This window comes from Columba livia, chromosome 15 (assembly GCF_036013475.1).
Source record: "Columba livia isolate bColLiv1 breed racing homer chromosome 15, bColLiv1.pat.W.v2, whole genome shotgun sequence".
Taxonomy (NCBI): domain Eukaryota; kingdom Metazoa; phylum Chordata; class Aves; order Columbiformes; family Columbidae; genus Columba; species Columba livia.
The window spans coordinates 10,738,487-10,748,952 of record NC_088616.1 but is presented as its reverse complement, the minus strand read 5'-3'; the positions used below and the strand labels follow the sequence as shown (position 1 = coordinate 10,748,952).

The 10,466-nt window shown below is 46.1% G+C and overlaps 1 protein-coding gene across 1 annotated transcript; it reads right to left on the bottom strand.

The window, feature by feature from the left end:
* Positions 1 to 60: 60 nt before the first annotated feature.
* On the bottom strand, positions 61 to 10,454 carry UBFD1 (ubiquitin family domain containing 1). Its single transcript, XM_065031172.1, has 7 exons — positions 10,302 to 10,454; positions 9,831 to 10,091; positions 9,552 to 9,760; positions 8,386 to 8,451; positions 8,075 to 8,180; positions 5,571 to 5,653; positions 61 to 4,353 (listed from the first exon to the last, which is right to left on the bottom strand). Exons 1-7 carry the CDS (start codon positions 10,327 to 10,329, stop codon positions 4,243 to 4,245), a joined length of 864 nt encoding a protein of 287 aa, XP_064887244.1. The 5' UTR covers positions 10,330 to 10,454; the 3' UTR covers positions 61 to 4,242.
* Positions 10,455 to 10,466: the final 12 nt, after the last annotated feature.

Here is a 10,466-nt window from a genome sequence, read left to right as displayed (position 1 = left end):
GTTCATGCGGTCGGAAGTAGATTCGTACGTACAGAATGATGAAACACTCAAATGCAGAAATACTTAATTATCAAACTTTAATTCATAAGACTAATTTTACAGAATAAATCAATAAGATAACCAGTCAAGGTTACACTTAAAAAAATCCAGCAGTGCAAATCTAAGACTAAATATGTCATCTCCCCCTCCCCTGGAATAGGTAATAGATTTTTTTAAAAATACCATAATACATGGTACTTACATATTCCATTTAAAATAAATCTGCAGTGGACACACACACCTAAGACTTGTTTTTGTTTTAATATATAAAACCAAAGAATTAACTGCTTAGAATACAGATAAGACATAGTGAACTTCCATGAGCCACAGAAAGCGAATCCTTGGCTAGAAGGTAACACAGCTGTATGTTTCATACAAGACTTGCAACAGCTCTCCTGGTCCCCATCCTCCCTCCCCCAGTGACAAGGACATCAATGAGCAAAACAAGGTGCTAACAACCCAATCCTAACGGTGCAGACGGCTGGAGTACAGAACTGAAAACAGAAACAGCTGCGTTGGAAAAAATCAAGTCCTAGAGGAATAAAAAGTAAACAGAGGAAGGACAGTCTGGAACCAAACCTTGCAGTGGGCATGGGGAACAGGTGCTGTGCCCGCACCCAGCAGGGGAACCGCAGGGGAACTGCTTCTCTGGCCCTTGATGTGTGAGGGAGCAGATAGAACTGCGTAAGTCCAGCGTTCAGCACATTGTCTCCACGTGTTACCAGTTATGATGTATTGCATGTTAACAGTTCCTTATCTAGTTCTTTGTATCCAGGTCACTTTTTCATCATCATAACATTCTTATTTTAGTTACACATTTCTCATCAGCATCGTGAACGGAAATTAATTATTTACTTTAATCTCAAACTTGATACAAAAAGCTTGTGGGTAATACAAGATTTCCATGCAAGATTCCATCTCCGTTCAAACCCACATGAGGTTTAGTGATGTACTTTGCGTTCCCAATGCAACACTAACCCCGGAACCGGTCGCACTTGGGATGCACAGAGCAAAGGAAGGAACACTCGACTCGGGACAAGGAGAGATGAAGAAACCTGGGGTGCCGGGCATGAGGAAGGACAAGGGACGGCCCAGGGGGATGCCAGGGGAGGGGCGTGCAGAGCTGTGGGGGAGACGCTGCCCGGGCAGCAGGAGCAGCAGCCCCGCGGTGGGGGAAACGCAGCATTGTGCCAGGGAAACGCGGTGCTGTGCTGGGGAAACCCAAGTTCGCATACAGGCACGTCAGTCCCTGGTTAGTAAAGCCAGCAAAGCACTCAGCACAACTTCACAGCCCAGAACGTTCACAGGGAATCACACAGATATACAACGGGGATCGATCTCCATTGACAGGACATCATTGAATTGTCATTTAACTGAACGCGTGGGAATGACCAGATAGAACCATAAACTTCCAACGGCAGATGACACATTGGATCCCAAAGCAATCTTTATCAGCCTACTTAAAACATTGATTATATTTGCTCTTTACTCACAATGCTTATGTCTTACTGAGGACTAACTGCCAAATTCCTCCACAGGGCCGCTTGTGCTGAGTTTGCCCTGGAGACGACCACAAATATCAGAGAGTAAAATCCTAAGTGAGAAGAGAGGCTGGAAATGGCTCCCGGTTAGGCAAGCTGTGACACTACCCAGGTAGAGATGGGATTTTCTTAGATGCTAAAGATCATTAGTTAATGTCAGTAATTGCTTTGGGAAAACTGGTCTACACCAGAAGATACAAAGCTCAACATTCCAAAAGAGAAAGGATCTTAAAAGTGGTGCTGCCAAGTTCAGTTGGAATATTCATTTCAAAGAACTCCCAAGAAACCTCCTACATTAAGCCAAGAGACACCAATTAAATCATTTTATGTAAGTATTACTTCCCTGTACTTTAATTCAGGCTTTGCACTTAGAACAAAAAAGTGAAACAATATAATTTTTCAAATCAAATGCAACTTGAAAAGAAGCACCTAAATAGTATCACATCTTCTTATAGTATTTTCTGCTCCATGTTTAAAACTGCTTTGTAACCCCCAGTTTTCATGTTCAGTTTCTTTTGAGATGAGGTTTTGTACGTGGCTGCAGTGACTGTGCCCATGGGAAGGACAGACCCTGCTGGCCCCTCCGCCTGGTCACTCACAGCACCGTGAGAACAGGAGGGAACAGGAAAGGAAAACGGAACATGGACAGACGGACAGGCAGGTCCAAGCATGTCAAGTAGTGAGTGGAAGCTGGTAATCACAGAACCAACAAGACAGCAAGTTAAAGGTGGCACCAAGTGACAGGAAAGGCCAATGTCACCTGTTTTCTTTATCCTGTGGCGTGTATTCTCCACCAGGTACTGAATCTTAAGTTTAAACCTTAACACTGGGATTGGCAATTAGAAATGTGATAGCTGCATTTAATTTGTAATTTTACCTCCAACTAACTGATGCCAGCTCCAGTCCCTGCAGCTCCTGTCCCCCCAGCTCCAGTCCCCCTGCATTATCCCAAACACGCTGCTGGTGGCTTGGACACAGAAAGGAAAGGTCTCAAGCTGCAAGAGCAACAAGCACAGCACTAGTTTATATGTAGGATACAAAACACCTTTAAATTTGGATTGCGTGAATGTTCTAACTGAAAACCAAAAGTTGCTTATGTTGCTATCGAGAGTCTATAGGTAAATACGTAGTATTAACATGTACCATAAAGTGAATGCTTTGCCCAGTCTCCCAAATAAACGCTCATTTGGGAATTTGCACCTGCTGAGATTCAGCTGTATCAAGGAGAATGAGAAATGGCCACAGAATCCATTAAGATTAGCTGTCCCTACAAGGCTCGTTCTCCTTGAGTTTCACAAAATGTTGAGCTACTTGCATTGCACAAAGTCAGGCCTACAGTATTAAAAACAGAACAGGGATCTGTTAGGCGCAGGTTTAAGACCGAGCAAGACTGATTCAGTCTGACTGCATGATACAATCTGTTCAGAGTGTGCACCTGTTCAGGACTGCAAGGTCCGTTCAGAAAACCTGAGAGAAATGGCACATGAATGGCTGAGATGACACTCAGAGTGTCACAAACTGACGGCGAGGAGCGTGCGTCAGACAGGACGGGATGCAAGAAATTCTTGTAAACTTGAGCAAGAGGAAAAGCTGAAAGGTGATTTAAATTTCAAAAGATCGGTTGCTGGATAGATATTCTAAATTGGGTAAGATTCACTGAATAAGATTGCTATGAATTTTCAAATCCAGGTCACACAAGACTACTGCAGTTATTCAGGATGCACCTGAGCTTCTCTCTCCCCGCTCCCCACACCAGACAAGGTGGGAGGTCTCTGGTTCCCGCACTGTGCAGGACCCTCGCGGGGAAGCAGCATCGCAGCAGCTGCACGGTGACTGCAGCAGCGTGACCAGGAACACGCTCCCGAGCCCGCGGCACAGGGGGCAGAGGCAGCGGGAGCAGAGGGAGGGACAGGGCGGGTGGCATGGACAGGGACAGCAAGCAGCACCGGGTCATTGCGGTCACAGAACAGCCACAGTGGTTTTCACCTGCTCCAAGCATGCTACACCCAGCACCCACCCCCAGCTTCCAGTACTGAAAACAAGGGCAGGGGGAGAAAGAAAGAAAGAAGAAAAAAAAGAGATAAGCAGGGGGTCTTTGGGTTAAAAAAAAAACAAATTAGTTTTGCTACCAAAGAGTCAAACCTGAAATAAAAGGGCCAGCAGAATATGGCTTACTAAACATTGATTTTGCATACTGTTTATTTTTAAAAAACTGTTTCTGAAATTCTCAGTCACAACCAAGTAACTAAATTAAGTCTAACGCTTGTAACTGAAAGATTATGAAAATATTTGTTTTTGTTCAAACCATGTAAAAAATCCTCAATAATACATTGTAATATTTTCTTTTTAAAACTAAATTGGAAGATCAACTCTCAGCAGATTTAAGTGTATTACACACAATATTTTGTGAATTAAGATTTATTGATTTCCATTGTATTTGCTTTAAATATGGTTGAAGCTGACTGCAGAAAAGGGATGGTGAAACTTTTAAGTTAAAAGTAAACTAATGGTGAAAGAACATCACCTCTGGCTTCCATCAATGCCTCGTTTCTCATATTTTATTAACAAGTTCCAGGACTATCACATCCAGGGACGGTGGAGGCCTCTCCCAGCAGTGTCCTTAGCTTTGTGTCATTTTCCTGTGCCAGAGGTGAGCGTGCTTTCAAAAATACTGCCACTTGCCCAGCACCGTGTCTTTGATTGCATCAACATATTGAGTTGGTACCCAATAGACCCAGTAGTAAGATGCTTCTGTTGGGCCCAGCTGAAACGCCTGCAAAGTTAAAAACGACAACATTTACCAACGGGAAACACAACAGCTGATACCAGCGGACAGATACAGCTCAGCCCTAAAAACATCAAACCAGTCTCTTATTCCCACTGCTGCCTTCCAGCACTTGGTGCACACAGCATGTACTGGGTAAACACTTAAAAACCCATTCCCCAGAGAAACACGAACTGCAAAGTGCCAGTTCAGATGCTGAGCTCTTTCCTTCCACGATATCACAGCAGCAACGAAAGCTCTTGGCCATTTGAAGAACATGAGGAAACTGTTCTGGAAGACAGAATCTGAAGTGTAACTCGAAAGAAACAACCACAATGCCAAACAGGAACTAAGACAATGATCATAGCATTTCACGGAGTGTTATATTTAGGCATAAGGTCCTGTTCCCAACTGCTATCAGCACAAACAGGAGAGGAGGAACAGGGCATGCAGTGACCTCTGCCTGTGCCTTAGGGTAAGAGTTTATCATAGCGTATTCCGCAGAGGACATTTTCTTACATGGGTGATCAAAATCAAGTATTTGTACTAAGACAAGATCAGCACCCTCCTGCAGACAAGAATTTTAAAGTATAACATTTCCCCTTTCTTCCCCTAAAGAAGGAAACACACTTTTATAAGGAACTTACTTTAACGTTCAAAGTTAGTTATTGTACTTTGCAAAGCGAGACCTCCAAAAAACCCATAGATTAAAAGAAACAGCCAATAATTCAGTAGAATTAGCACAGCTCTCTTCTTAAATGTGTGACTTTTCTAGACCAAATACCAGTTTTTCATAAAATTACACATGGAAAAAAAGTTACAGCATCAAATCACTGTGCTATTTTAACCTCCAGCAAGGCCTTTTGTTTATATAAACAGAAACTAGAAATTAAACTAGATACTGGAAAATATTACTAACATTATAAAATCATGAGCTATATTTTATCTTCTACTGTTTTAACAATCACAAGACAGAAGATATGAAATAATGCTTAAGCACTTAATGTTGGTGTGAAATCACCCCAGGTTTCTATAATGCAAAGAGCAGATATTTAAAATGCCACCCAAACACGTGCCCGGTGACACAGCCCATGGCCGCACTCCCACCCCACAGCACACGAGCTGGTGCTGCTGCCACCTCCACCTGCTCCCCTTCCAAAACCTCACTCTGGGTATTTGCATGAAGGAATTAGATGGGATATTATGGAAGTAGAGACTTTACTCACCATCATGTGATAATCCTCATGTCCTTCAATAGGTTCACTCACCACATTTTTAATGGACCCCATGGGTAACTTTTCTGTTCTCTCTACATTAAAATTGATCAAAGGATTATTTCTGAGGGATGAGGAAGCAGCATTTCAGATTCATTTCAAACACCACCTCACGGCTTCCAGCAGCTCCTCACGTCCGCAGGCTCCTCTCTGGGTGACGCTGGGCACCCGTGGCCGAGGAGGCGTTTCCCACATCCCACAGCCGAGCTTTCCAAGGAATCCACAACTGGATCACACAGTTCCTCGCATTTTACATCTCTGCATCACATTAAGTATGACAATGTGCCCAATTCAGACCTGAAGTGAGCGGGTGAGGGGAAAACCCTGCCTTTATTTAGCGTTTCCCACAGGAACTCCACTCATACTGCGGGATTACTCACCACAGTGAAACCTGGTCCAGGTGTAAGACTATTTGGGACTGAGTTCCAAGGATTAAACTAAGCTCTATGGAAATGACAAGGCTTAAAAAGCTGAATGAAGACAGGACGCTAACGCTTTGAAAGCCTAGTCCTGGTCTTACCCTGAGGCAGCGCTCAGCTCCTACTGTAAAAGCACAGGGAAATGTTGATGAGAAAACAGGGAAAGAAATGAGAGAAACTGAAAAAAAAGATGTGTACAGTGACATGCCAGAGTAATGTCAGCCCGCCAGAGGCAACCAACATGAATAACAAAGTATGAGGTTCCTGGCAGATGTTTCTGTCTCAATTCTGTCCTCACTTGTTTCTGAAAACTTAACTCCAAGATTCTTCCTTTCAGTTCCAGCTTTCAGTGCTGGCTTAAAATTATCTTCTTGGACATAGGACAGAGAAAACCATAACCACTCTACAAAGCAGAAACTGAACTACGAATTTCTCAGGTATACCGAACTAATTTGTGTGATCCAGAAAAAAAAACACCTACCTAAAAAATGCACACAGGGAGAAAAACGTAGCGATGTAAAGACAAACATTCCCTACCTCATCTGACTCCGAAACACCCCACTCAGACTCGCGACATTCATTTGTTGAGTAAAATCTTACTTTGCACTACTTTAGCACCCCGCAAATCAATTACTCTTTACGAGATCTCAGCAACAGACAAATCCATATTATCAATGCCGCTATGAAAACACCACCGAGCAAGTGAGAAACATCCACCTACACCAAACCTCAGAGCACAAAAACGTACAAACTGACCAGCCCAGCACAGGGGGGCTGGGGGGAGAAGCAGATTCAACTCTCCAGGACTAGCAAGTGAAAATCTGCATTAAAACGCAGTTGGTTTTATTCCAGCCCTTACGTGGCAGCACCTGCCATGAGTTTCTCAGAGCAGGAATCACCGCCAGCAATCACGACCGTTCCCCAGGGAAGGGAGCTGCTGCTCCTTTGGAGAAGTAGGGAAACAGGTTACACAAAAAACAGCTGACTACAAGAAGAATCAAATTTCACAGTTTAAACACTACTCTAGAACACTTCAGAAATACCAAACTGGAAACTCATCTAGAAGATGAAGGAAGAGATTAATTACCTAAATACTAATCATGTATTTAGAACATATTACCAGTAACAAAGAGATCTGGCTGCCCAACCTATAGAGGAAAAAGAACAATGTCTTGCTGCATCACTGCACCCAAGAGAAAAATCACGGCAACTGGTACTGATCAAGATTTTAAAGCCAGAAAAACCTTCCCAGTCAAGTCTGTCCTACAAGGGAAAGGTCAAAAACTTCTGAGATTTCTGCTTCCTTTGGCAGTAACGCAGCAGCTGGAGGCACCATCCCAAGCTAATATTAGGATTCAACGACATGACTGTCCCGGACAGTGAGCAAGCGCTGTTGCTGCTCTTGCTCATCACTACAACACTGTCCTGGTCACCACAGAGGAGCTGGGTGGCCCTGGGGGGTATCAGGGACACGTTATCAGCACCGGCAGCTCCTCCTGGCACTGCTCAAGCCGTAAACTGACTCCTCTGCACAGCAACACACACCAGAGTTCCTGCAGCTGCACATCGCTGAAACAAGACACCCGACTAATTTTGGTTGGAAGGACAGACAACGACGGAGATGCCAGAACTTCGAGTTTTAATCCCGGTCTTAAGATTCCCTTTCGACTCTTAGCCAAGTCATTGAGCCTCTGTGTGATGTTGGCCCCAAACCAATGTTTATGAAAGTGCTTTTGAGATATGCCAGAAATGCCAAATATTATCATTTACATTTGCAGCTATGAATAGCAGACTGGAACATTGTTTTACTGGCACAACTGAACTCAAGTTTTTCAAGAAAAGTAGTAAAATATCAAGTAATATTCAATGACCTGGGAGAACGGCATTTGAGAAGAGGAAGCAAAATTCAGTTGTGAAGTATCACAATACCAACATTATTCCCTAAACACCATTTAGACACACCAGAAGCTATTTCTAGGTCACTCAACTCACAGCCCAATTATCAATTACTCATCTCAGAATTTGGGAGCTGCTCACCTTTTGTTCCAATCCATAGCTGGTCTTGCTCAAGTTTAAAGGTCAATCTGACTTTTCCCCCTGACTTGTTGTACATGCCCGATAATGGCACTGCTGGCAGCCGCTCCTACAAAGAGGCAACACAGTAAGTGACGGTGAGGGACCTGGACAGGAAAAGCTACATTCTCTTCACTTTTTAAGCATATGGATGATCCATCTTCCCAGTTTTCTGCTAAGGTAGCAAAGAACGATTGAACCAGCAAAGAAAGGTCTCAAACCACAAAAAAGTCTCTCTCTTCTGATTACAACATCTTGAGTACTTAGGTACTTACCTGAACACCTTTAACAGAAGGCATCACGTCATCAGGTTTTCCTTTATCCAATACTTTTCTGTGTTGCTACAATATAAAAACAGAAATTAGAATTTACAGAAACGCAAGAGAACTCTTCAATTTACTTCCAGCTGCACCCCTGACTGTATCCCAACAGCACCAAGAGACAGTTAAGGACTATTCATGGTCATTTATCACAGAGGAAACTCTTAGTTTTCCGAGTTAACTGAGCACTTTCTATGGCAGTCTAAGGAAATAATAGAAATTAATAAAACCCCAATATAACACAAAGGTTAACATCCCTTCCAGAATATACATATACATAACTATACATCTATCAAAAATTGAAAAAATCCTGAGTCCTACTTTACTACTGTGCATGCTGAATCACACAGCTGGCACCTGGCAAGGCAGATCTAAAGTGAAGTGAATGGCAGAACACCCTCCACATCTGACAGCGCAACGTGCGGCAAGGCGGCCACAGCCACGGATCAGAGCAGTGGTAACTACAAAACCACACTCATGGCTTGTTCGTGGCCAAGTACCTTTAAACAGTGATGGAACTCACAGTGAACTGTGCTAAATTCCAGAAAAACAAAAGCACGTTTCACAAAGTTCAACGACGCACTATTTTATTTTTAATCAAGTTTACTTTGAGGAAGGTATGGGGCTGGTATACCTGGAGCTGAAAACCCTTTCTCAGCCCCACACCACGGCAGCACCATCACCAACCAAGCTGTGCTGTGCTCTGCTCGATGAACATTCAACACCACGTTCCCTTCAGGGCTCGCACAGCTGGAGGAGCTGCTCTCACTGGTCATTTCAATGGCAGATTTTGGAGATCAAATTATTTAATGCCAATAAAAAATAATTATTTTTTGATAGAAACAATCTAGACTGTGTTTGAGCTAACAACCATTACATATCTCCATTATCTACCCCTGTCTGAAATGGCAGGCTGTACTCAGCACCAGTGCTGCTGTGCAGAGCCCCAGGCTCTGCCACGCTCAACGTCTCTCTGCTGCTGGAACTCTGCACAGGACCCCTCTGTCGCTCAGGTGCAAGAAAATAAACCCCACCTGCTCTGAGGAGGAACAGGACCCAAAGGTGACTGCAGAGTAATACAAGAGAAGCACGTAAATAACCGTGTTAGAGTCATCAACAACCTTTTGTCTGCAGAGTGGCTCCTTCTTATTTTCTTCAGCTTTGACCTCCTGTTGAGCAGCTTCTTTCGGTGTATTTACTGCTAAAACGTCATTGATGGTAGAGCCGACGACCATGATTTTGGCTCCGTTTGTCACCTTGATTTCCCGCAGGGTTTTCTCCTCAGGCAGCAGCCCCTTGAACATCACCTTCTGCATGGCAGGCGGGAGCCCTGCGGGGGAACACGCGTTAGGGCCGCGGGCAGTGGGGCGGCGGGCAGGGCCGGGCGGGGGCCCACACACCTGTGAGCGAGTGGATCTTCTGCTTCAGCTCGGCCCCCGTGCTGTCCAGGCAGAACTTCACGTCGTACTTGTTCTTGTTCCAGATGACCCGCAGCTCCACCAGCTCCCGCCCGCCCGCCGCGTCCCCGCCGTTGCTGACAGACGTGTCCGGGGGCTCCGGCCGCTCCTCGCCCTCCGGAGGCCGCCCCGCCGCCGGCGAGCCGCCCTCTCCCCCGCAGCCCCGCGGCAGCTCCTCCGACTCCATGCCCGGCTCCGCGGCACCTGCGGGAGCGGACAGGAAGAGCGCGGCCGGCGGGAGTGAGGGAGGGAGCACGGCTGCCCCGGCCCGGCCCCGCTCAGGCCCCGCGGCCCCGCCGCGCCGCCCCCCGCCCACAGCCACCTCCCCGCGCCACCGCCTCCCCGCCCCGCCCCGCCCCACCCCGCGGGGCTGCTCCGCCGCCCGGCCCCGCCGCCGGCACCGCGGGCTCCTACCATCGGCGGCGGAGGCGGCAGCGGCCATGATGATTGTGTACAATCCGCCGCGGGGCGCGCCGGGAAACGCCCGCCGCCGCCTGCTGGGCCGCGCCGGCTCCCGTAGCCCCGCCCCCTCCGTCCCTCCCAGCGCGGTGGGCGGTGCGGGCGGTGCGGGCTCCGCGA